Source organism: Pleurodeles waltl, chromosome 3_1, assembly GCF_031143425.1.
Source record: "Pleurodeles waltl isolate 20211129_DDA chromosome 3_1, aPleWal1.hap1.20221129, whole genome shotgun sequence".
Lineage (NCBI taxonomy): Eukaryota > Metazoa > Chordata > Amphibia > Caudata > Salamandridae > Pleurodeles > Pleurodeles waltl.
In genome coordinates this window covers 291,412,015-291,439,983 of record NC_090440.1, presented here as the reverse complement: position 1 = coordinate 291,439,983, position 27,969 = coordinate 291,412,015, and the positions used below count along the sequence as shown (strand labels likewise).

The following is a 27,969-nucleotide window of genomic DNA, read 5'->3' as shown; positions in this document are numbered from 1 at the left end:
AGGTCCTCCTTCTGATTGATTTCCAGAACGTTTCAGTTTCTTGGTCCTTTCTCAATGCTGTGCTCCAACGAACTGGCTTCGGCTTACCCTTCCGGAAAATGGTGGGCTTTCTGTATAATACTCCTACAGCCTAAGTTCTGGTCAACAAAGTTCTGTCCCCACTCTTCCCGATCTGTAAGGGTACGCATCAGAGGTGCCCTTTATCCCCACTTCTATTTGCCCTGGGCATAGAACTCCTGGCACACCTGATATGATATAACTCTCAGATTTGGGGCTGGCAGTGGGAGGGGGGCACTGAAGATCGCATTGCCCTTTATGCAGATGACGTGCTACACTTCCTCAGTGGTCCACAGGCCAGTCCGTCTCTATGAGATGGCCTCCGGTCTGCGAGGTCAATGCCCGTAAACCCCTTCTGGTGGTGGTGACCATAAAAACTGCAGCACATTACTGGTGCACTGACATTCTAGTTTGTCTTAACTCCTTTATATACCTGGGGGTTCATCTTTCACACCTTCTGTAATTGGTGTGGTCCCCCAATTTCCAACCCCTTGCAACAGCCCTGGACAGGGACTTGTGTAGGTGGAGTTGCCTGCCCTTCAATCGATGGGATGCATCGCAGTCCTTAAAATGTTGTGCCTTTTCCGGTATCTATATATCTTAATAAACTTTCGATAACTGATTTCTCTGAAATGGTTTCGTTCTCTGACACCGAAAATGCCTGCCTTTATTTAAGTGGGTGGACGACAGAGTAACCTTCCTCATGGCACAGAAGTCTCCGTTAGACGGTGCCTTGGTATGACCGACATTTATGATTACTACCTTGATGCACATCAGGTCCCCTTTAATAAATGATTTACAGGAGGGTGGAATGACCCCGCACACCGCCTGGAACTACACCTGCTGGGTTTGAGCGGCGTCTTGGCCTTCTATATAGAGACTGGCTGCCTCTAACGGCTTCCTCCTGCACCTCCGGGGTAGTGCACTGCTGAAAGGCAACTCTATATTTAATTATATGGGCTAATTGTCTGACAGATATGACCCCCTCTCTGGCGGGGCACCGGGCTTTGGCAAATGTTGAGTCTTGGGGGTTTTGCCCACTGGGACAGAATAGGGATCACGTATCTTGGGGATGTTCGCTGGGGATGCACTCTAATGTCCTTTCAGGAATTACTAGACCAATATGCTTTATCCCACACTCAGCTCTTTTGTTTCCTCCACTTGAGCCATGCTCTGCGGGCTCATCTCCCCATGGACGTTGAGATCCCTGAATATAGTCAGTTGGAAGCAAAACTTCTCATGAGGCACTTAGGCATGGGTGCCATATCTGCAATTTATCGTTCACTAATGATTAACGCACCAGATGGGTTCACTTCCCTCTGACAGAAATGGGAGAGCTGGGTGGGTGAACTAGATAATGATTGGCAAAAAGCATGTTTCGCCCCAAGAGAATTGGCGATCTCATCACGGTTGAGAACGATCCAAATTAACTACCTTCATGCCACTCATATATCCCCTCATCAATTGCAACAGATAGTCCGAATGGCTAAGGCCGTGTGTGCATTCTGTCTTTTCCCTGATGCAGACTTCTACCATGTGACCTGGGGCTGCCTGGCTCTACGGCCCTTTTTGGAGGGGGTGGGTCATGAGATTTCAGCAGTTCTTGCAACCCCATTGATTTGTGTCACCAGGTGGCCTTGCTGGTCCTTTTTGAGGAACTTGGAGGGCCCCGCTCCGAAAGGATTTTCAAACAGGTCATCCCGATTGGTGGCTAAAAGAGATATTGCCTGCTACTGGAAACAACCTACGCCCTCTCACTGCTGGCCTGGTAAAAGGGAGTCAACTGGTGTACTCACCAAGAGAAGCCAATTTATGAAGTAAGGGAAGGCCCCCAAAAACATGATCAAATATGGGGAAAGTGGTGGACTTATCTGCTTGATGAAGAGCTGTTTGAGTTGACTTTTCAGTATCAAGTTTGTACTCCAGAGCTATTATTGTCATGGAATCATATTTGTGCCATGGTGAATGATGTTGCCTCGTTAAACTTAAGAAAAAATTGGTTATAAAAAAATAAATAAAAAAAACACTGGCTAGCAGATTGACAAAGCCTAAGTAGACCTTGCTATTCAGCTGATATACCCTCTGTAACGTGCAGTGCAACGTGCATATAACAATTTATATTTAGATATTTGAGTTGCTGTATACAGAATAGTATGCTACCAGGAGTGTGGCCTAGACTGGAATACAGAAACAAGGCTGCGATAGGGGTCGGAACATGTAATTGAGGCTGAAAGAGATTGCGCTGTTAACATTGCAGTTTTACACTATGCGTTTGCTATTTGGACACAAGGTAAAAAAGTGATTGTCCTAGAGTCACACACTTGTTTGGTTAAGTGGCAAAGCTAGCATCAGACTTCAGTTCTCTAGGTTGCAACGTTGGCAGGTAGTTAGTGGACTTCATCTCATCCCATGTTTATCCGCAGTCATTGCTTTTTCGGAATGTCAAGCAATCTGTGTATATGAGACCACAGCATTGTAGAATGATTTGAAAAAAACTTGTTTTGCTTTATGTTACAGATTAACTACTCTAGGAATTTCTCTGCTAATTGATCGCATATTTTATGGTAAGGTAAGTTTCCATCCTTTAGAACTATGATATATAACTGTATTAACTTGTTGGTAGTAGCACTTTTTAAAGTTGTGAACTGTGGTAAGGTAGACCACTTTGTTAATGAAACAGTTTGTGTTAACAGTATCTTTTATTTTCTAGTGGATTGTGGTTCAACTGAACTTCTTGAAGTTCAACGTGTTACAGAATTTGGGCACCTTCTATGGATCTCATCCATGGCACTGGTACATATTCCAGGGACTCCCGGTTGTTCTGGGGACACATCTCCCTTTTTTTATTCATGGCTGCTGCCTGGCCCCGAAGAGGTTTCGAATCCTTCTAGTAGCTGTGATTTGGACAGTGCTGATATACAGGTGAGTACGGTGGCCTCTAGCATGACTTCAGTTAACAATCAATAATTATTGGGATAAATGTTGGACCCTTTTACTGTACAGTAAGGCAGTTTTGTCCTGGATAATTGTTAATCCAGAATACACTTGATATTGAATATAGTTGGAATGGAAAGGAGTTAGAATGTAGATGTAGGAAAGTAGCACCTTTCTGACATAGTTACCTGGTATCTTGCCTGGTGTCAGTATGTTGAGACTGTAGTACACTGGGACCCTGCTAACCAGGACCCCAGCTCAGCTATCATTTGAGAGCTCTGGTTATCTAGAACCTACTACACTACCACTAAGGGTTGCCTGGACTCGGTACAGGGTGCCTCACCTGTAGGTGTACACTATATACTGAGTCAGCCTTCTACAGTAGACTAAGGCATAGTCACTCCAGCATCTACCTAATATATTACTGTTCATATGTCAGTCAAATCACAAATGTAATGTTTGTTTTTTGTGTTGCACTGTTTCTTTCAGCATGTTGAGCCATAAAGAATTCCGGTTTATATATCCCGTGTTACCCCTCTGCATGGTGTTCTGTGGTGAGATTTTTGACTCTTCCTTTTAGAAATCTGTGCATTATTCTGTGATGGGTTCTTCTCTTCAAGTGCTGGTGTTTGTGTTATGCCTATCCAAGCAGAAAGTGCCCAGATGCTATCAATATTGCAGTGGACAGTTTCTTGGTGTCTGAATTACCCACTTGCCAAAAATGAAAATTGATTGCTTTCTAACATAAAGCATTATTTCATGTACACACTTAAGCCCCCTATTAAACCTCAGCGGAGAAAGAGGCGTTTGACACTCTCCGCAAGTGTTCGTCCACCCACCTGCCTAATTATGAGCGGGAATACCATCAATAAGATGATGATTTCTCAACAACTGGCCCTACCAAAGGCCCACCAAACATCATTCATTTAAACATCTGCCATGTAAACTGCCAGTGTTGCACGCTGCCCATTGTGTACGTGGCTTAGAGGGAGGGAAGAAAGGATGGTGGTAAAGCTTCTTGATAACTGTGTTCTGCCTGTCAAGCCTGAAGAATATTTACCAGGACTATGGAATCTCCACACTCCTCCTCCAGCACTGCCATTCTCGCACAACAGTGTGGGACGAATCTTAGGATTGGTAGTGGTTCCACGCAGCATGGTACAAATAAGGAATACTTTCAATGTAGCTGTTGTCCAGGTGCAGAACATTGATCCTGAGTGCCCAAGCTTCTTTTGGGATCAGGGCCTACCCCTCAACCAGACGTTGTGCTCAATAATCCAGTTACTAGAGGTGATTTGACATGTTAGTTGGTCATGTCCATTGTGTGTATGGTCATGATTGGTTTATTAAGGGATGTTATGGTGTTGCTGCTCACCATGACTTGTGGATTTCCTTCTTTTTATTTTACATTTTGTGCTTTTGTTTAACAAAGATTTTTCAGGTAATGTGTTGAGTTTTGTAATGCTATGCTTTAGTACTTTGCCAAAGCAAAGAAACTCGGTACACAAACTGTTGTCCTGAAAAAAACACCCAAGGGGAAAAGCAGTGAATGGCACATTTGGGGAGGTGGGGAGATCTCAAGGCCTTTGAGGCCAAGGAAGGCATAATGTTTTAAGCTCACCAGGAGTATCATAGCCTGCTCCCAAAAAGCTTGGTGAGCTTTGGGCCTGGGTGAAATTTTCATTATGCTGGTGTAATCCTGCGTAATTTCTGGCATTTCATGTAACTCTGCTTACATGAAATTCATGAAATTACTGCACTGCCCCATGTCGCGCAATTTCAGATTCTTTTGGCTAAAAATACTCTTGCAGAAGCATGGGAACACATAGAACCAAAAAAACACAAACAGCTGTTGTTCGTGCTTTGTTTCTAGCATGAAATGTGTCTCCTCGGAAATGGATACAAGGGCACATTTTGAGCAAAAGTATAGCACTAAGGGCCCAATTTTAAATTTGGCGGAAAGGATACTCCATCTCAACGGTAATGGAGTATCCTTAGTGGCAACATAATGGTCCGTCAGCCGAACCTAGATGTGGGTGGACCATACTTTGGCCACAGCTGAGACTACTCCATCTCCCCTGTGGCCAAACTTCTCAGAAGGAGTAAGGTCAGTCAGAGAAATGGCCATGTTTCCACCCACCCAATTTAGATGTGTGGACATACTGCACTTTTTTTACTCCCTGAAAAACTTGGTGGTAAGGGGCAGAAAAAACTAAAAATGCTGTCCTCGCCATAGGAGATGACTCCTATGGCGAGGAGAGCATTTTTTTAATCTTCTTAAAGATAATTATAAGTTTGACGGATGGCTTGGACATGTTGATGAAGCCCTCGGCCAAACTTAAAAAGGCATTGACAAGAACTGCTGTGATGGTGGTTCCTGCCAGTGCTTTAGAAATGACTGCCGAGTTGGCAGTCATTTCTAAATTTGGCAGACAGGGAACTCCGTCTGGGCAGAGGAGTTATATCCATCCGTCAAGATATATATCTGGCCTTAATTGCCAGATTTGCATTTAGTATAATTTGTATAAAATCTCTTATAATTACGCAAAAATGAAATTCCGCACATTTCACACTCTCCTAGCTTTAGATAATATGAATCAGGTGGAATTATATGATCCAGTATCAAGGGCACAAAAAGTGGCCATTCTGATCCTTTCCAATTAGTTGTCTGGAAATAGAGTTAGATATAGGTACAGATGAGTTTCTTGTATTATGCCCTACTTGTGGTGCATGTGGCGTTTACGAAATAGCCCATTCTGCCTTCCAGTCCCTACAAACCTATTTTATTAATGCAAGGACTCGCCTAGGACAGGTTCCATTTAGACCAGTCATTAAATGGAACAAATGTGATTGTAGTTAATCTTTCAAAAATAAATAATTACCACATTTTTGTGGCAACTGCAAAATACACTGTTCAAAGCAACGTACCTAGATACAATGCAAAATCCACCTGATAAAAACTAGTTATGACGAGAATACACAAACAAAAAAAACAATATAAAATGAAGTGTTCAAAGACATTATTTATCCTTCATATGAAAAAGCATAGCCATCCTAAGAAAGACGGACCGTTTTATTTGGTGTATTACGGAAAAAGAGCAAATTAAAATAATGTCCTAACTTACTCTCATGTTCAGAAGACCTGAAAAATAACTCTTGCTAATTCCAAGTGCCTTCAGTTTGGTAGCGCTAGGTATAAATGCCATCAGTTTCTGTGGCCCATACATCAGGTTATCTTTTCTCCCTGGTTTGTTTGGACTTAAAGTTGAACAGTCCTTTGACACTCACTCTTTCATCAGTTCTGAGAGGCTTGGGATGCTAGACTCTTTGTCAGCACCTTGGACTCCAGCTTTACTCCTGATCAGCTGGCTGACTTGCTTTTGCTGTCAGTGGAAGGCACACCTACAACTCTGCTACCTGGTCCCTTCTCAAGATTACAGGTCTCTAGTTTTACTAGGGGGTCAGGTGTCCATTCTTATTTTTTCTCTCCTTCCTCTTTCTCAAGGACATTCATCTGCTATTGTTTGGCTTGTTTGCTGTGCTGGCTAGACCAAAACCCCTGTTTATCAACTTAATCTTCCAGGGCTGTCCTCTCTCACCACAGCCACACTGATAAACTCACAGTTGCGTCCTCGATGAGGAGTTTAGGAAGATCACCTGAGCTGCCCCTTTTAGGACGAATGTGCTAGAGCGTTGGCTTTCACTCATTAGGACCATACTACTGCTTTAGATCTCGGGTCACAAAACATTAAGAATGTGGATAGTCCTTAAATTATGCTTTTGTGTGTACCTTTTGGCCATTCTACTGGAGTGTATACCATGTTCTTTTTGTCGATAGGCTTATCACTTCTGAATCCCCATGTCCTGACAGTCTTGAGCCACGACTCCATTTTTGTCTGTCCAGTCAATAAGGAAAGGATCGCTCTTTGTCCTAGTTAACTAGCCCCACTTAATGATTAGTGTCCCTGTATTTCTGAGACCTGGTCAAAATTGTAGTTTTTACTATTGTGAATGGACGTTTATTACTAGGCCAAGCACACCAAGCCTCTTAGTGTCACAGGCGAGTTGCAGCCATGAATCTGCACATGCATCACATAATTCTAACATCCTCCAGTCAGGTGACTTCTACCTATCCATCCACTGGGAGAACGAATGGAGTTTGCTTTCAAACTTTACAGTCTTCAGACTGTTTACACTTTTCTTGAGGTGTCTGGTAATTAAGTGAAGCCTCTGGGTGGTTTTCGAGCTTGCAAGATTGAGGTTAAGTGGATCATAGAGATTTGTAGTGACAAATGGACCATTTCTATATCCAAGGCCTATGCTACTGCATGATTTTGTGCTTGTAGGGATAAAGAAGAACTGTGTTTTTTTTATGGAATATTTCCAAAATATGTTTATTAAACTTGCACTAAAACATAATCAATGATAAATAAAGTAAGACCTCTACTGCCACTAATGTCTTCTTCTGACAGTAGCAGTAAAGTACTGTTCTTTCATTATGTGGTTGGAGACCGATGAATACATTTCTAGAGCCTAATCTGATTTGGTATTTGGTGAAATATTTAACACAGTTGTAAGATGTACAAAGAGTAAATTTTAAACCCATGTGATCTTGCCTTTCTAGTTGTGCAACTCTTCTAAAAGGCTTGATCTTTGAAAGTGGTGTGAATTATAGCGAGAGAACGCAGCAAGAAAACTCAACTTGTTTGAGAGTGGAGGCTCTCTTTACAAGACAAGTTTGTTAGTACAATGCAAATGCCTAATTATTTGTAAATTGTTACAAGTGTTTTCCAGGGATTGACCCTCTTTCCTTTTAAATGTTGCTGGGGGGTTCCCCCCACTATAAGGTAAGAATTATATCTAGTATGCAATTGCCAGCATTTTGTGTCAGTTACCCCTTGTGTGCCAAGAATTACATACACCATGCTAGTACTACAGATGTACCACTTGTGCTACCCATATATCATAGATGCTTCATATTTCACAAATTGCTTCCAGTATGCCAGTGCCAGCCATTTGCCCTTAGTGGTCCCATATTCCAGGAATCACCTCCAATATGCTTGGGACTGCATTTTGCCACAGATGACATCCTTTAAGAAATTACCTCTAGTAGGCCAGTGTAAGTAGAAGGCTATAGGTAGCTGCATAAATCAAGAATTATCTCGAAAATGCCATTGCCACTAGCAGACTCTCAGGCATAACACACACACACACACACTCTTGCTCACTTCCCCTCACTCACTCACATTCCCTCCTCACTTGTTCATTCATTCTAACTTACTGAAGCTCAGTCCTCTGTCACTCATCCATTCTAACACACTCGCACTCCCCCACACTCTCATTCTAACTCACTAACTCATTCATTCTAACTCACTTTAACAGTCACTCCCATTTTAATTCCTACTCCCACTCACCCAAAAATACTGACACTTGCTCACTCTCTCACTTACTTTCACAAATTCATTCTCACTCACACACCACATTCTCAAACACATACTTTCACTCTTTCACACTTCCTTTCTCGCTTGCTCTTACTCACTCACTGTAAGTCACCCAAACTTTCTCACTCACTCTGTCACTTCTTCTCCCTCTCATTAATTCCCACTCATTTCCCCACACAGATGCACTCACATATACACTATCACTCTCACCAGTTCTCAGTCTCGTGCACACATATATTCACTTTCACTCATAAATGCACAGAGCAATAACCTTGGAATTATTTATTTATTTGACTTACCTTGCCTTTACTGGTGACTTCTACATTGCGGCAACAGAGCAGGAATCCAGGGTCCATCAAGGCCTGGTATAAATGAGGAACCAACAGGAAAGCAGAGCCACAAGGAACACCTTTCTCAAACCCGCACCCAGCCTCTGATGGTATACCTGTGCACCAGCGGTGTTCTAGAAACACCTAACACTGTATTTTAATGAAAACAGCTAAATTAAATAAAGAGTTGTTTGGGAAGAGGCAAGTGGCTCGAGGTGCCAAGGTGTTGCCCTGACACCCCTGCTGACAAGCCACCACGGATTAAAAATTTGTACCTGAAGGATGTAAACCTTTTGATTAAAGTACAACATTTTATCTGAATTACTTGTAAATTGTTACAAGCGGTGAGTGCTTATACTTTGGTTGTCATCTTGTTTATAGCCTCATTCCTGATAACCAGTACACGTGAAAAAATACCATGGTATAAACCACATAAGCATATGTGCAAAGTGTAAAATGTAATTTATTACCTTTGTTGAGAGAGAGGGAGGAAGAGCATAGTTAATTACTCAAGGCAATGCCGCGTGAATCATGGCTCCTCCCTACACTAAACAGTAGTAATGAGTAGCATATTACATTTGGCACATCTGCATACATACTAATACATGTGTGTGTATATGTATATATATATATATATATATATATATATGTTCGATGGCATGTGTAGCTGCAGATACACATGCTGTGCACAGTCCGCCATCTGGTGTTGGGCTCGGAGTGTTACAAGTTGTTTTTCTTCGAAGAAGTCTTTTCGAGTCACAAGACCGAGGGACTCCTCCCATTTCGACTCCATTGCGCATGGGTGTCGACTCCATCTTAGATTGTTTTTTTTCTGCCATCGGGTTCGGACGTGTTCCTTTTCGCTCCGTGTTTCGGGTCGGAAAGTTAGTTAGAATCTTGGAAAAAAACGTCAGTATTGTTTGCGTTCGGTATCGGGTTAGTTAGAACAAATCGACACCGAATTCTGAAGAGCTCCGGTGGCCCTTCAGGGATTTTTCGATCCCCCGTCGGGGCCTGGTCGGCCCGGCCACACGTGACTTCAAGGCTGATGGAACGGACCCCATTCCGCTTCTGCCCAAAATGCCATAACAAGTATCCGTATACGGATCAGCATCTGGTCTGTAACTTGTGCTTGTCTCCCGAGCACAAGGAAGATACTTGTGAAGCCTGTCGAGCGTTTCGGTCGAGAAAGACATTAAGAGACCGAAGAGCCAGAAGACTGCAAATGGCGTAGACGCCGACAGGACAAAAGCGTTTCGAGGAGGAAGAAGAAGCTTTCTCCATCCACGAATCGGACTCGGAAGAGCTCGAGGCCGAAGAAACGTAAAAAACCGTGAGTAACACGTCGAAACATAAGACTCACGAGAAGTCAACAAAAGCCCAGGGGACGCCACCGCCAACCGGCCATGGCTTAACCCGAAAAAGAGGTGACCGATCATCGGCACCGAAAAAGGGCACGCTTGTGGCGAAGTCATCCGACTCAGGTCGAGATACTGCCACACAGCAACCTCGGACCCGAGACAGCGGCTCCGAAAAAATTCGGCACCGAGACAGCGGCACCGAAGAAGTTCGGCACCGAGACACCACGCCGAAAATAAAAAAGGTTTCTTCGGAGCCTAAAAAGACATCCGAAAAAGTTTCGGTTCCGAAACATCCAGCCTCGGAGCCGAAAACAGGTTCCTACACACAGGAACAAGGATTAACCTCCCAAATGCAAAAGCATAGATTCGGAGAGGAACTTGACGCTGTAGAGACAGACTATACACAAAGAAGGCTCCACATTCATGAGGACACAGGGAAGATAACCACTCTTCCCCCAATTAAAATAAAAAGAAAAATTGCCTTTCAACAAAAGGACAAGCAGCCACAGGCAAAAGTGGCAAGGAAAACAACTCCACCACCGTCTCCACCACCATCAATACACGCATCACCAGTAACAACTCCACCACTGATGCACTCCCCAGCTCATACTACAATGAGTCAGGATGATCCCGATGCATGGGACCTTTACGACGCCCCAGTATCAGACAACAGCCCAGACTCGTACCCTGCAAGACCGTCGCCACCTGAGGACAGTACATCTTACACACAGGTGGTCGCAAGAGCAGCTGCTTTTCACAACGTCAACTTGCATTCCGAACCAATTGAGGATGACTTTTTGTTTAACACCCTATCATCCACCCATAGCCAGTACCAAAGCCTACCTATGCTCCCAGGAATGCTAAAACATTCAAAACAAATCTTTCAAGATCCTGTTAAAGGCAGAGCCATAACTCCAAGGGTGGAGAAAAAATACAAGCCACCGCCAACAGATCCCGTTTATATTACAACGCAATTGACACCAGACTCAGTAGTTGTCGGGGCAGCTCGTAAGAGAGCGAACTCTCATACCTCAGGGGACGCACCACCTCCAGACAAGGAGAGTCTCAAATTTGATGCAGCGGGCAAAAGGGTGGCAGCACAAGCAGCAAACCAATGGCGCATTGCCAATTCACAAGCACTTTTGGCAAGATATGATAGAGCTCATTGGGATGAGATGCAGCATTTCATAGAACACTTACCCAAAGAGTTCCAGAAAAGGGCGCAACAGGTGGTGGAAGAAGGACAAAGTATCTCAAATAATCAGATACGGTCTTCAATGGATGCAGCATATACGGCTGCAAGGACAGTAAACACTGCAATAACAATAAGAAGGCACGCATGGCTGCGTACTTCGGGGTTCAAGCCGGAAATTCAACAAGCCGTGCTAAATATGCCCTTTAATGAACAGCAGTTGTTTGGGCCGGAAGTCGACACTGCTATTGAAAAACTCAAGAAAGACACTGATACAGCCAAAGCCATGGGTGCACTCTACTCCCCGCAGAGCAGAGGCACTTTTCGCAAAACACCTTTTAGGGGAGGGTTTCGAGGTCAACCAACAGAAACCACAACATCACAAGCAAGGCCCACTTACCAGAGCCAATATCAGCGGGGAGGTTTTCGGGGGCAATATAGAGGAGGCCAATTCCAGAAGAATAGGGGAAAGTTCCAAAGCCCCAAAACTCCTCAAAATAAACAGTGACTTACAAGTCACACAACCCCATCACATAACACCTGTGGGGGGGAGACTAAGCCAATTTTACAAACATTGGGAGGAAATAACAACAGACACTTGGGTCTTAGCAATTATCCAGCATGGTTATTGCATAGAATTTCTCAAATTCCCTCCAAACATCCCACCAAAAACACACAGTATGTCAAAACAACATATAGACCTTCTAGGACTAGAAGTTCAAGCATTGCTACAAAAAGAAGCAATAGAATTAGTACCAAATCTACAAATAAACACAGGAGTTTACTCACTGTACTTTCTAATACCCAAAAAGGATGGCAGTCTGTGACCAATACTAGATCTCAGAACACTAAATACCTACATCAAATCAGACCACTTTCACATGGTTACATTACAAGACGTAAGCCCACTGCTCAAACAACAAGACTACATGACAACACTAGACCTAAAGTATGCGTATTTCCATATACCAATACATCCTTCACACAGAAAATACCTAAGGTTCGTATTCCAAGGAATACATTACCAATTCAAAGTGTTGCCATTCGGAATAACAACTGCGCCAAGAGTTTTTACAAAATGCCTGGCGGTAGTAGCTGCACATATCAGAAGGCAGCAAATACATGTGTTCCCGTACTTAGACGACTGGTTAATCAAAACCAACACGCTAAGACAGTGTTCACAGCACACAAAATATGTCATACAAATCCTCCACAAACTAGGTTTCTCGATCAACTACACAAAGTCACACCTTATGCCGTGTCAAACACAGCAATACTTAGGAGCGACAATCAACACAGCAAAAGGGATTGCCACTCCAAGTCCACAAAGGGTTCAAACATTTCACAATGTAATACAGGCCATGTACCCAAAACAAAGGATACAAGTCAGAATGGTAATGAAACTGCTAGGCATGATGTCTTCATGCATAGCCATTGTCCCAAACGCAAGGTTGCACATGCGGCCCTTACAACAGTGCCTAGCATCACAATGGTCACAAGCACAGGGTCAGCTTCTAGATCTGGTGTTGATAGACCGCCAAACATACATCTCGCTTCTATGGTGGAACAGTATAAATTTAAACCAAGGGCGGCCTTTCCAAGACCCAGTGCCACAATACGTCATAACGACAGATGCTTCTATGACAGGGTGGGGAGCACACCTCAATCAACACAGCATCCAAGGACAATGGGACATACATCAAAGACAGTTTCACATAAATCACTTAGAACTGTTAGCGGTATTTCTAGCGCTGAAAGCATTTCAGCCCATAATAACCCAAAAATACATTCTAGTCAAAACAGACAACATGACAACAATGTATTACTTAAACAAACAGGGAGGGACGCACTCGACACAGTTGTATCTCCTTACACAAAAAATATGGCATTGGGCGATTCACAACCACATTCGCCTAACAGCACAATTTATTCCAGGAATTCAGAACCAGTTAGCGGACAATCTCTCTCGGGATCAGGATCACCAACAAATCCACGAATGGGAGATTCACCCCCAAATAATAAAAACTTACTTTCAAATTTGGGGAACACCTCAAATAGATCTATTTGCAACAAAGGAAAACTCAAAATGCCAAAACTTCGCATCCAGGTACCCACAGGACCAATCCCAAGGCAATGCTCTATGGATTAACTGGTCAGGGATATTTGCGTACGCTTTTCCCCCTCTCCCGCTCCTTTCATATCTAGTAAACAGGTTGAGTCAAAACAAACTCAAACTCATACTAATAGCACCAACATGGGCGAGGCAACCTTGGTACACAACACTACTAGACCTTTCAGTAGTACCTTATGTCAAACTATCCAACAGACCAGATCTGTTAACACAACACAAACAACAGATCAGACATCCAAATCCAGCATCTCTGAATCTAGCAATTTGGCTCCTGAAATCTTAGAATTCGGACACTTAGACCTCACACAAGAATGTATGGAGGTCATAAGACAAGCTAGGAAACCTACCACTAGACACTGCTATGCAAATAAGTGGAAAAGATTTGTTTATTACTGCCAAAATAATCAAATCCAGCCATTACACACATCTCCAAAAGATATAGTAGGATATTTACTACATTTACAAAAATCAAATCTAGCTTTCTCTTCCATAAAGATACATCTTACCGCAATATCAGCTTACCTGCAAATTACTCATTCAACTTCATTATTTAGAATACCAGTAATAAAAGCGTTTATGGAAGGCCTAAAGAGAATTATACCACCAAGAACGCCACCTGTTCCTTCATGGAACCTCAACATTGTCTTAACACGACTCATGGGTCCACCATTTGAACCCATGCATTCTTGTGAAATGCAATACTTAACGTGGAAAGTTGCGTTTTTAATTGCCATCACATCTCTAAGAAGAGTGAGTGAAATTCAAGCTTTTACCATACAAGAACCATTTATTCAAATACACAAAAATAAAATAGTCCTACGAATAAATCCAAAATTTTTACCAAAGGTAATCTCACCGTTCCACTTGAATCAAACAGTAGAATTACCAGTGTTCTTCCCACAGCCAGATTCTATAGCTGAAAGAGCACTACATACATTAGACATCAAAAGAGCGCTAATGTATTACATTGACAGAATAAAACTAATTCGGAAAACAAAACAACTATTTATTGCTTTTCAAAAACCTCATACAGGAAATCCAATTTCAAAACAAGGCATTGCTAGATGGATAGTTAAATGCATTCAAACCTGCTATATTAAAGCAAAGAGAGAGCTGCCTATTACACCAAAGGCACACTCAACCAGAAAGAAAGGTGCTACCATGGCCTTTCTAGGAAATATTCCAATGAACGAAATATGTAAGGCAGCAACATGGTCTACGCCTCATACATTTACCAAGCACTACTGTGTGGATGTGTTAACTGCACAACAGGCCACAGTAGGTCAAGCTGTACTAAGAACATTATTTCAAACAACTTCAACTCCTACAGGCTGAACCACCGCTTTTGGGGAGATAACTGCTTACTAGTCTATGCACAGCATGTGTATCTGCAGCTACACATGCCATCGAACGGAAAATGTCACTTACCCAGTGTACATCTGTTCGTGGCATTAGTTGCTGCAGATTCACATGCGCCCACCCACCTCCCCGGCAGCCTGTAGCCGTTTAGAAGTAGATCTTGAACATTTGTACATTTGTAAATATATTACTTTAAGCTTCATTATGTACATACGTATTCACTCCATTGCATGGGCACTATTACTAGCATACACAACTCCTACCTCACCCTCTGCGGGGAAAACAATCTAAGATGGAGTCGACGCCCATGCGCAATGGAGTCGAAATGGGAGGAGTCCCTCGGTCTCGTGACTCGAAAAGACTTCTTCGAAGAAAAACAACTTGTAACACTCCGAGCCCAACACCAGATGGCGGACTGTGCACAGCATGTGAATCTGCAGCGACTAATGCAACGAACAGATGTACACTGGGTAAGTGACATTTTCCATATATATATATATATACTGAAAAAAACAAAGGTTACAGGGACTTTATAGTAAGGAAGTTGAAAATATATAAAAACATAAAAATTCACTTAAAAAAACAAAGGTTACAGTGATGTCATAAGCAGGCTCACATTTTAAACATACCAAACCATAGAATTTTACCTGTTATAGTTAGTTATCTCAAGTAACTATAACTCGTGCCCCGCCATGCACAGTTTTTTCGTCGAACATTTTACTGAAAATATTTAATTTATATTATCAGTGATGTTGTCAAAGATGTCATCAGTGCCGTAATTTGTGGGGTAATTAGCAGTGCATGGCAAGGGCGCGAGTTATAGTCACCTTAGGGCACAAGATACACTTACTTGAGATAACTATAACTATAATAATGGGTGAATGTCTATGATTTGGTAGGTTTAAAATGTGAACCGTACTAGTTCATCCCTGTAACCTTTGTTTTATTTAACTGAATTTGTATTTTTTTTTTTTTTTGTCAATTAAAAAGAGTGAGATCACCTTTCAGAATGAACCTTAAACTTCTGAAGTTTAAAAGAAACTAAAGAAGGAAAATGACCACGGACACACCTGGAGTAGAACCCTCAACTTCCAGTGCCAGGATTCTGTGACTGTAACCTTTAGGCCATAGGTGACTCCTTACTGTGATGCTTTCAGACAAACCTATGAGAGTCAACCCATGCTTGTTATTGGAAAGAAATGTAATTGTCCATCACTTGGAAGGTTTAACAGCCAATACACCAATAAATAAACAAACTGCCAAGCAATACTAGAATTTCGACCTTCAGCCTCCTGAGTGACAGCACAAGACCATGACCATTAGGCCAGCAGTGACTCTGTTCTGCATCCAAACATAACTGTAACATTGTATAGATAGACCATTGCAATGACAATTTGGGAGGGGAGGGCATTTTGTGGGAATGAGGGACGTGGTGGGAAGCATCAAGGCCCCCACGGTCCTAGCGGGCTCCCCGCATCCTGCGGGAGCCGGCACTGCTCCCAGAAGCATGGAGCTGCTTCAAATAGGATCTCCCTGCTTGTGGGAGCAATGTTTTCATCTGTTTCCCTGCACTCATATTTGCGTGCAGGGAAACAGATGAAAATGTTGCTTTCTGACAGCAGGAACTGTTTGACAGCTCTGCTGTCAGTAAGCAAGCAAAAGCAAACAGCTATGTCTCGGGGTGGGCAACCTGGGACATAGCAGAAGCTTGTCCTAGGTGTGGCGTTGCCTCAGGGAGGTGGTGGTCCCTGGGGCTCAGGGGTCGGAACAGACCACCTTCACTCTTTTATTGTAGTCCAGGGGAGGTAGTGGGCCCTGTGGCTGGGGGGGGAGTTGCCCGGCCTCCCTGCCTTGTATTTATGTAAAACCCAGTGTAGGTGGCATTCGTGGGGCTGTGGGAGGCCACACAGCCCCTGCATCATATTTTTTTAAAGCCTCAGGGGATGACTCTACTTTGACCCCTTTTGTTTTTTTCCTCATCATTTTTTTCAGGGACTCGACTAAGGCAGAATCCCAACATGCCTACCAACATTTCCTTGTTGAAGTATTGGCAGCCAATCAGATCTCACCACAAGATCGGGAGGCTTTGCGAAGCTTACGCGTCCCTATATATATATTCAAATTTGGATTCTTTTTAATTTCCCAAAAACTACTGAATGGATTTACAACAAATAACAAAAAGGGGTCTTTCTGGACCAACAGTTACCTTTCTGCCACATTTGGTGTAATTCCGTCCAGTGGTTAGGGTGCTACTGCTGTTCAGAATTCCCAGGGAAAAATTAATAGGGAAAAAACATTTTGAGACCCCCCTTCTTCTTAGCCCCCACTTGATGGATCACCCCAAAACTTTCCAGACAGACTCTGAAGTGAGCATTGTATTTTCTTGGAAACTTTCATGAAGATTCATAAAACGGCACCAAACACATTAGCAGAAAAAAACCTTTTTCAATAGAAACTAGGTCCTAACTATAACTACCTAGTGGCAACTATGTATGTTCGATGGCATGTGTAGCTGCAGATACACATGCTGTGCATATCCCGCCATCTAGTGTTAGGCTCGGAGTGTTACAAGTTGTTTTTCTTCGAATAAGTGTTTTTTTCGAGTCATGGGATCGAGTGACTCCTCCTCTTGGTGATGGTGCGCATGGGCATAGACTCCTTTGTTAGATTGTTTTCTTTCCGCCGTCGAGTTCGGACGTGTTCCCTCTCGCTCGGAGACTTTCGATTCAGAAACTTTATATTCGCTTTATTATACCGTCTGTACTGTTTCGACCACGGTTACATCTGCAATTGATCCGATAGTACCGTCTGGATCAAGAAAACGCCCTTTTGGGCGCTTGCTCCCTTCTTGGACCTGTTCAGTCCTACCACAACACAGCCTGATGGGTCGGACTACATTCCAATTCTGTCCTCGATGCCACGCAAAATTCCCTTATACTGACCAGCACATAATGTGTAATCTTTTCCTTTCTCCCGAACATCGAGAGGAGAATTGTGAAGCTTGCCGTTCGTTTCAGTCGAAAAAGACACTGCGTGACTGAAGAGCAAGAAGACTCGAGATGGCGTTGAAATATTCAGAGTCCACTGACACCTTAGAGGAGGAGCAGGCACAGACGGCTGTTTCGCTTCAAGATTCCGACTCCAAACCAGGATCAGAAGACGACAGCCAACCGTTCACAGCGGCACAGCATGTGAGTACACCTGCCCATGCACCCACTTTAAAAAAAAATCTGGCAAGGCCTTGGGTGCATCACTGCTGGAAAGCCATGGTTCCACTCGAAAGAAAGTTGTCGGCAACCGGCCCTTCGGTTCGGCGCCGAAGAAGGCCAAGTCACCCCATCAACAGGCCACTCCTATTTCGGTGCCGGAGTCTAGCAAAAGAATAAGAAGCTCCACCTCCGAGCTGACGCCTACAATCTTTGGATCCAAAATTACTGCGTCCGGCTTCGGATCCGAAACCTCGGCTACTACCTTCAGGTCCGAAAAAAGTTTGGAACTGCTTCGGAGCCGAAAACATCCTTCTACACAGAAGAGACAGGACTTTCAAGCTGTTTGAAACAAATGCCCAAAACAGCCATTGAACAATCCTCTACGGGCACAAAAACATCAGAATGTCAAATAGAGGAATCTGATATCCAACTAATTTTGGAGGTTATGGACAGTAAGCAGAGAAGAATAAACATCCACAAAGAGACTGGAAAAATTATTGCTTCTACAACCCCACAGACTAAAAGAAAGCTGGCATTTCAAGAGACTCTTGATACTGCTCCACCACCAGCAAAAACAATTTAAGCAAAAGGAGAAGCCATCACCTCTCCAGCTTTTTCCACCACATTCACCACAGCTTTCTTTTCTCCACCATCTTCTACTCCGCCACCACTACCGTCACCATCACACTCCCATACCTATTCACAGGGAGACACAGTGGACCCTTGGGACATGTATGACTTGGATTCTATACCGTCCAATGATCCTGATCTTTATCCTACTAAACCATCCCCACCAGAGGATAGTACAGTTTACACCCAAGTCATATATAGGGAAGCTGCATACCATGGGTCCAAATGCATGCAGAACCTTTGGAAGAGGATTTCCTTTTTAATACATTATCCTCTACCCATAAACACTACCAGTTCTTACCAATGCTTCCTGGTATGCTTAGACATGCAGACAACATATTCAAAGAACCAGTCAAAGCTAGGGTTGTAACCCCAAGAATTGATAAAAAATATAAGCCTGCACCAATAGACCCAGTCGACATTACGCAACAACTGTCACCAATTCCCAGACCCTGTTGGCAAGATATGACAGGGCACATTGGGATGAAATGCAAGAATTCTTGCAATATCTACCCAGGGAACACCAAAAGAGAACACAGCAAATTGTAGAAGAGGGACAGGCTATTACAAATAACCAGATTATATCTGCCCTGGATGCAGCTGACACTTCAGATAGAAGTATTAATTCTAGCATTACAATCCGACAACATGCATGGCTAAGGTCCTCGGGTTTTAAACCTGAAATACAGCAAGCAGTGCTTAACATGCCTTTCGATAAACAGCATCTCTTCGGACCCCAAGTAGATACTACCATTGAGAAACTCCGAAAGAATTCAGATACTGCAAGAGCCATGGGAGCCCTATATACCACACCTTTTCGGGGTTCCTTTCAGAAACAACAGTTTAGGGGAGGTTTTAAACCCCAAACTACAGAGGCTTCTACCTCCCATCCAAAACAAATGCAACAGTATTATTCAAGAGGGTCAAAACTTCAGAGCCAGAGGAACGTTTACTGCCTCAAAGAGTGCTACCGCACCCATAAAACAATTACTTCCCAAACATCCCGCAATCCCACACATTTCCTGTGGGAGGAAGACTGCAACAATTCCACTCTCTCTGGCAAAACATCACCACAGATCAGTGGGTACTCAAGTACCCGCAGTGGTTATTGCCTAGAACTCATCTCTGCTTCACCAAATATTCTCCCCTCGTTCTCACAGACTCTCTCCAGAATACACTGTTCAACTAAAACAAAAAGTACAATCTGTGTTACTAAAAGGGGCAATAGAAATGGCTCCCATCTCACAGCAAGGGACAGTAGTACATTCTCTATACTTCCCTATACCAAAAAATTATGGTGCTCTCAGACCCATTCTAGATCTCAGGCCTCTAAATCTATATATCCTGTCAGAACATTTTCACATGGTCACTCTACAGGACGTCATTCCCCTACTACAAAAACACGATTACATGATCACGTTAGATCTGAAGGACGCCTACTTCCACATTCCCATACATCCAGCTCACTGCAAGTACTTAAGGTTCGTAATATCAGGCAACCACTACCAATTTAAAGTACTACCCTTCGGGATAACAACAGCTCCAAGGGTTTTCACAAAATGTCTAGCTGTGGTAGCAGCTCACCTCTGATGACAGCACACACATGTCTTCCCTTATCTAGACGATTGGTTAATGAAATACAGCACTATTCTACAGTGTCAACAACACACTCAGTACACAATAGATACCCTACGCACATTAGGGTTCACAATTAATTACCAGAAATCACATCTTCAACCAGCAGAGATTCAACCTTATCTAGGTGCAATTCTCAATACTTAAGCAGCATTCGCCTACCCAAATCCACAGAGATTTCAGGCTTTTCAATACCTCATATCACACATCCAGGTCAATCATGCTTACACAGTAAGATTTATCATGAAACTATTGGGAATGATGGCATCATGTATAGCAATAGTACTGCATGCAAGACTAAACATGACATCATTGCAACAGCGTCTCTCATAACAATGGTCTCAGGCACAGGGTCAGTTACAGGATCTAGTGTGGTTAGACTGCCAAACTTACAAATCTCTGCAATGGTGGAATCACAACTTAACAAAAGGGTGGTCCTTTCAAGACCCAGTGCCACAGACCATAATCACAACAGATGTGTCAATGACAGGTTGGGGAGCTCATCTCAACAACCTATCCATACAAGGGGAATGGGACTCAACCCAATCAACTTGCCACATAAACCACTTGGAATTATTAGCTGTGTTCTTGTCCATCAAAGCATTTCAACCTCAGATCATACGCAAGACAGTCCTAATAAGAACAGACAACATGACAACGATTTATTATCTGAAAAAACAAGGGGGGACACATTCATCCCAATTGTCCCTTCTAGCGCAAACAATATGGAAATGGGCAATTCACAATCAGATTCATTTACTAGTGGAATACATCCCAGGGATACACAACCGGTTAGCAGACCTTCTTAGCATGACGCAGCAACAAATACACGAGCGGGAGATTCACCCACAGGTACTTCAACATTACTTTCAAATGTGGGGAACACCAGACATAGACCTTTTCGCAAAAACAAGCGAAAACGCAAAATGGCAAAACTTCACATCCAGACACCCACTCCCTCAGTCCAAGGTCAATGCTCTATGGATCAACTAGTCAGGGATATTTGCTTACGCTTCCCCCCCTCTCCCGTTAATTCAATTTCTTGTCAACAAAATGTGTCATACCTCTCTCACAATGATACTCGTAGCTCCCACATGGGCACGCCAACACTGGTACACAACATTTCTGGATCTGTCAGTAGTGCCCCATCACAAACTTCCAAACAGACCAGATCTGTTAACACAGAACAAAGGTAAAATCAGGCATCCCAATCCCAGTGTACTCAACTTAGCGATTTGGCTCCTGAAGTCATAGAGTTTGGATATTTACAGCTTCCATTAGCATGTATGAACGTTCTAAAACAAGCATGTAAACCAACAGACAATGTATGCAAATAAGTGAAAACGGTTTGTATACTACTGCCAACCTAAAAATAGAGATCCACTTAAAGCATCAGTACAAGATATTGTGTGCTATTTGCTTTATTTACAAAAAGCAAACCTACCTTTTTCCTCTATCAAAATTCATCTAACAGCCATATTAGCATACCTACAAACCATACAACGTAATTCTCTCTTTAGCGTTCCTGTCATAAAAGCATTTATGGAAGGACTTAAACGCATTATTCCACCCAGAACTCCACAAGTTCTTGCATGGAATCTTAATATTGCACTCACAAGACTAATGGGCTCACCGTTCGAACCCATGCACTCCTTATATTCAGTTTCTCACATGGAAGGTTGCTTTCTTAGTAGCAATTTCTTCATTAAGAAGAGTAAGTGATATTCAAGCATTTACTCTAGAGGAACCATTCTTCCAAGTACAGAAACACAAAGTAGTACTTACGACAAACCCAACATTTTTACCTAAAGTGGTTTCACCTTTTTCACATTAATCAGTCAGTGGAATTGTCAGTCTTCTTTCCACAGCCAGACTCTACTGCTGAAAGAGCTCTACACACTCTTGACCTTAAAAGAGCTCTAATGTACTACGTAGACAGAACAAAAGATTTTCGGAAAACTAATCAACTTTTTGTTGCTTTCCCACAACCACATAAAGGTAATCCCATTTCAAAACAAGGATTAGCTAGATGTATTGTGAGATGTATTCAAACATGTTACCTTAAGGCAAAAAGGCAACTATTAATAACTCCAAAAGCATATTCCACTAGGAAAAAGGGTGCCTCTCTGGCATTCTTAGGGAATATACCAATGGCAGACATATGCAGAGCTGCCACATGGTCCACACCACATAGATTTCACAAAGAATTACTGTGTGGATGTTTTATCAAGACAACAAGCCAATGTAGGACAAGCAGTGCTAAAAACACTCTTTCAGACCACTTCAATCCCTACAAGCTAACCACTGCTTAATTGGGAGAACTGCTTTTTGGGATATGCACAGCATGTGTATCTGCGGCTACACATGCCATTGAATGGAGATTGTCACTTACCTAGTATACATCTGTTTGTAGCATGTAGTGCTGCAGATTCACATGCGCCCTCCCTCCTCCCCGGCAGCCTGTAGTCGTTGTAGTACTCATTTGTACGTATGTATGTGTGTGTATATATATATATATAGTTTTGCATGGACATCTTACTTACTTATTACATATCTATAGTTGTACCTACACAATCTTTCACTCCTTCCTACACCCTTCTGCGGGAAAACAATCTAACAAAGGAGTCTATGCCCATGCTCACTAACACTGAGAGGAGGAGTCACTCGATACTGTGACTCGAAAAAAAGACTTCTTCGAAGGAAAACAACTTGTAACAGTCCGAGCCCAACACTAGATGGCGGGATAGGCACAGCATGTGAATCTGCAGCACTACATGCCACGAACAGATGTACACTAAGTAAGTGACATTTTATATATATACATATATATATAAAATATGCACAAAGTTTAATAGGTTATTTACCATCATTGATAGCAGGGAGGGGGCAGTGACTCATGAGATAACGTATTACACTCTGCGCATCTGCTGCATATGTGGTTTATGCCATTGTTGTTATTCATGTGTAATTGTTTCAATAAAAGGTATTTAACCGAAACAGCATGCAAGGGGTTAAATGTGTGCAGTGGGGTAAAATCATAATGAAGATAACCCTTGTGACTTTTAGGAGGATTGTTAGTGTGTGTAAAGTAACTGTAGCATGCAAGTTAATAAGCAATAAAAAGTGTTTTTCTCATGTTATTTTGTCGTATTGGGGTAATAAACCTGAATTTGACACGTCACTTTAGCAATCCATGCATAATGGTTAGTTGCACTTTCTGCTTCATTGCACAGCAGTAGGAAAGCATCTTTAATATGCTATGATGTGACGTTGATTTGTCTAACAATCGGCACATTTTCACTGATCTGAAATGCAGGCTTTTCTCTTACCCATTTGAAAACATGGAAGAAACCAGCAGTGGCGTTTCTCTTTCTCTCAAATCTCGTCCCTGCTTTATATACTGGTTTGATCCATCAGCGAGGCACTCTGGACGTCATGAGCCATATTCAGCATCTTTGTACGGCGGAAGACTCATCAGTTCAGTCCAGAACGTCTATTTGGGTACTGATGCCATGCCACTCGACTCCATTTTACAGGTAACTGTCGGTATTTGCAGGCGTTTGTAACACAGCACTATTAATTTTGAGAATATTGTTTGATTTTTTTTTTCTAATTACAGAGGTTAAGAAACTCATTTTGAAAATGTGCATGCATTTTACTTGAAAAGAACTCTTAAACATGTTTGTGGCCGCATTTCTGCACAGTGTTTCATCCAACTTGATTTTTTTTGCTTTCGAACTTGTATGTGACAGGAGTGAATTCATAGCGCCATTACTGTTAAGCATAGATGTAGGTCCGCCCATTCGTCTATCAAAGTTTGAGGATCCACGTACTGAGTTTAGGAACCTATATTGGCTACTAATTTTCGCACTTCAACAATGTTCGCATTGTAATTTTTGAGACCGAGAGATAGTGAGAATATCAATATACATTCATCAGTTGGAAACCCTATACGAACAGTCTTGTTATATATATATATATATATATATATATATATTTAACACTGTTGGCCTACAGAGCTTATTCAGAATTGGGCTCAGTGAGTCCTAGGGTTGTCTGCCCGACACCCGGATCAAACTCCCTGAACGCTTCTTTTGGTTAAACGTTGCTTGTAAAGTCAAGTTTCCCTTACTTGGTATCAGTTTCCGGTTGGGCGTGTAGGCTGTGAAATAAATCTTGTAGGCATCTGGAACCAAGAAGAATGTTTAAATGTTATTCTCTGTATAACTGGCAGACGGGTTTTTTAGAGGGCAGCGGACATGTAAGATTTGTTCAAATTGAGGCAGGGGCTCTCTAATTTTGCAGTCAATTTCGTACTAGACAGTGCTGCACTAATCAAGTCTTTAAAACGCCAAAGCCCTAGTCAGTTCATGTGTCGGAAGCAGCTGAATTATCCGTCCCACTAGAATAATATGACAATTAATTGTTTTGCAGCTTTTTCCAATCTGTCAGTTTCTGGTAATATGATCGGATTAGACGGAATATATGTTGGCTTTGAGAGACAACATATAATTACCTTGTTTAGACTCCCAGGAAAGCAAGAGAAACTTTACAGGGATGAACTGAGAATCTTGATGGCTGCAGTTTGCAACCTAGTTAAGTTACTATTGTTGACAGGATCTCTGGAGCCCTTAGTTCCCTGCACACTTGTCTCTTACTTTCCAAAGGCTGCACTACATTTTGACAGCCGTTTAATTAACAAACAAAATGCATAGCAGGGGCTCATAGAAATCGCATGAGGTGTATTACCAAAACAGAATATTACATCTAAATAGCTTAGATGGCTATAAACTATTAATAAAAATGTACACTTCAGTTGTTTTACTCTCCCACGGTTTTCCTTCATTGTCTCCCCCCCCCCCTTCACTGCAATGTTTCCCTTGCAGCAAGATGTTAAAACTTAGAAACTCTGGATTCTTGCTTAAGTTGCATGCTGGATTTCTAATAAGCCAGCTACTTTCAAGCCTCCCGTACCCCTTCCTATTGATGTGGCCCACATTTAGGAGGGTAGTGAAGCTTTTTTAATAATTCCACCCATATGTGCACACCAGTTGACTTTACAAGAGGAGGCACTATTGACACTCATTTCCTAGGCATCTCTTGGAAAAGAGGTGCAGTCTCCCTGTCCATTTTTATATGGCCTGACAAGTGTTTTTCCTCCAGTGAATTGACAATTTTGAAGTTCACTGATTTATTTCACATACGTACTATAATGTTAGTTAACGGAGCTTAGTTAAGCCTAACAAGCACAAGGTAGCATTTAAATAGAACTCCCAAATGTGGGTGTAAGAAATAGGATTATTGGATGAGGTGCGTGGCAACAACCACAATCCTTGTCGGGGTTTACCACAAAAGTCACTAAATTAACCTGTGCCTAACTCTCTAGTAGCTTGGCACAAATGCAATGGAGCTTCCTAGAGGTAAGGTGTAAAGTGTTTAGGCAGCACACAAACAGTAATAAAGTGAAAATACAACAAAAGAAAAATCCCAAACCAGTTTAGATAAGTAGACTTAACAAATAAAATTATATTAGAACGACAAAAATCCAATCAGAAAAAACAGAGATATGCAATTTCAAAGTTTTAGGTGAGTATAGTGCCTAAAAGCACAAAGTGCCACTCATGATCATCTGGTTATGCTAGACCAGGGGAAAGTCATGAGTTCAGACCAACTACAATGGAGCACGGGCCTGATACAGGGACCAGATTTTTCCAGCAGAAACGTTTACCTTCTCAAAGTCCGGTATGAAGAGTTCCATTTGCAGTGAAGGAGGCTGCAAGGAGCAGGGAGAGTGGCATGGTTAGACGTCACTATAGCAAGGAGAGCAGACTGGATGCTATGGGCTGTCATCGCTGTAGCACAAAGAGCTGGTAGGATGTCCCGGACAGTCATTGCTGGACCTTCGCGTTGGTCATATCGGGCTGTCACTGCTGTAGTGCTAAGTCCAGATCTCACGCTGGTGATCACTGTTGCCTTTGTGTGTGGCAGAGTTGCAACCACGAACATGCGTATTCGTGCCAACAACAACCCAAAACTTCGGAATTACACCTTTCTTCACAGGAGGAGCTCAAATGATGTCAGCCAAGGGTCCAGGACCTGGGGGATTTCTCTTGAGGATCGAGAATTTACTGCAGCAGATGCCAACAGAGTTTAGAGATGTCCAGTGCAGCAGGTGGGCTGTGCAGTTGCAGGGAGGCCTCTGGAGCTTGGAGTGTCCCTGGAGCTTGGAGTGTCCCTGGAGCTGACCCTTAAAGTTACTCAGGTTAGCCTAGGATGAAGGTAGCAGGTCCAGTCTTCCTTCTCAGAGAGCAAGGCAGTCCTCTGGTAGCCACAAGGCAGTCCTGTGGGGCCCATGGCAGTACTACATTTTTTCCAAAGGGCTCAGGTGTATACTGAAGAGTGCCCCAGGAGGTCCAATATTTATACCTGGTGCCAACCTTTGTATGTGGGGGAGGACCATATCAACCCCCTACATTTGGTTCTGAAAAGTTCTTCCTTTCCCGTATCATGGCTCCAAGAAATCTGTGTGACAAAAGGCTAATGCCGGGTTCCTTTGTGCATGCTGGAGGCAAGCCCTTTGAACTGTAAGTGGGGCAGGGAATAGTCCCCCCTTAGCCATCTTGGCAGGATGGCTCATCCTGCCCACTCCAAGTTCCCTTTGTGTCAATGTATGGAAGGAAACCCCACAAACCCCAAAAGCAGAGCCATTCACAGTCACGTGGCCCACGATACTGGCAGAAGGCACAAAGGGTTAAGACAAGAAAATGCCAACTTTCTAAAAGTGCCATTTTTAGAATTATGACTTAACATCTGACTTTACCCTTAAAAAGGATCTTAAATTACAATTTGTTTGAGTCTAAACATGACATCTCTACCTGCTCTCAATCCAAAGTTATCACTTATTCACTGTAATAAGATAACTTAGTGTTAGTCAATGAGAGAGATAGGCCTTACAGTAGTAAAACTAGCAAGACATGTAAAACACAAACCCAAAGTTCCTACTTTTGAAATACAGTGCACCCTGCCCTATATATTTTTATGTCCTACCTTAGATATCATTTATAAGTATTAAAAAGGAAGGTTTAGGCCTGTTAGAAAGTTTATTTTGCTAGATCAGTATTCAAAATGGCACTCTAAAACTTCACTCCAGGCTGTAATGGTAGGCCTGTGACATGTTTTCAATGGCTACTTTAGTGGGTGGCACAATGAGTGTGCAGGCCCACTAGTAGCATTCAATTTACAAGTAAATTAAATGTACCAATTTGGTGTAGTCCAATTTTACCATGTTTTACTTTGTGCACTTTACCACAGCTAACCAGTGCTAGAGTCCTAAAAGCGAACAAAATTGGGTTCAGCAAAGGGCCGGAGTGAAGGCAAAAAGTTTGGGGTGATCATACAAATAGGACCAGGTCCAAAAGTGGGTGGGGGTGTACTGGCCACTTGAAACCATGGTATCACTTGACATATAGTGGTGGCAGCAATTAAAGTTCAGTTTTACAGACCTTTATCTCCCATGCCTTGCCGTAACTGGGTGGAGTGTGGTGTCTATTGGACACAGTGTGCCTGACTGCAGAAGATGGTAGCTCTCCATCCGATCATGATAGTCTGAATGTCCCTGTGCTCTGACCCCCGCAATGAAACTAGTCTGTTAGGTGAAGGTAGGTTGCCATCCAGTTCCTTTATTTAGGGAA

General features: G+C 42.7%; 1 protein-coding gene across 1 annotated transcript in view; it reads left to right on the top strand.

The window, feature by feature from the left end:
• Nucleotides 1–27,969, top strand: part of PIGB (phosphatidylinositol glycan anchor biosynthesis class B) — a 188,844-nt gene that overhangs the window by 103,094 nt on the left and 57,781 nt on the right. The window contains exons 7-10 of the mRNA XM_069222435.1: nucleotides 2,575–2,626; nucleotides 2,768–2,979; nucleotides 3,481–3,545; nucleotides 23,595–23,814. Coding sequence (XP_069078536.1) covers nucleotides 2,575–2,626; nucleotides 2,768–2,979; nucleotides 3,481–3,545; nucleotides 23,595–23,814 — 549 coding nt within the window. The remainder of the gene's footprint in view (nucleotides 1–2,574; nucleotides 2,627–2,767; nucleotides 2,980–3,480; nucleotides 3,546–23,594; nucleotides 23,815–27,969) is intronic.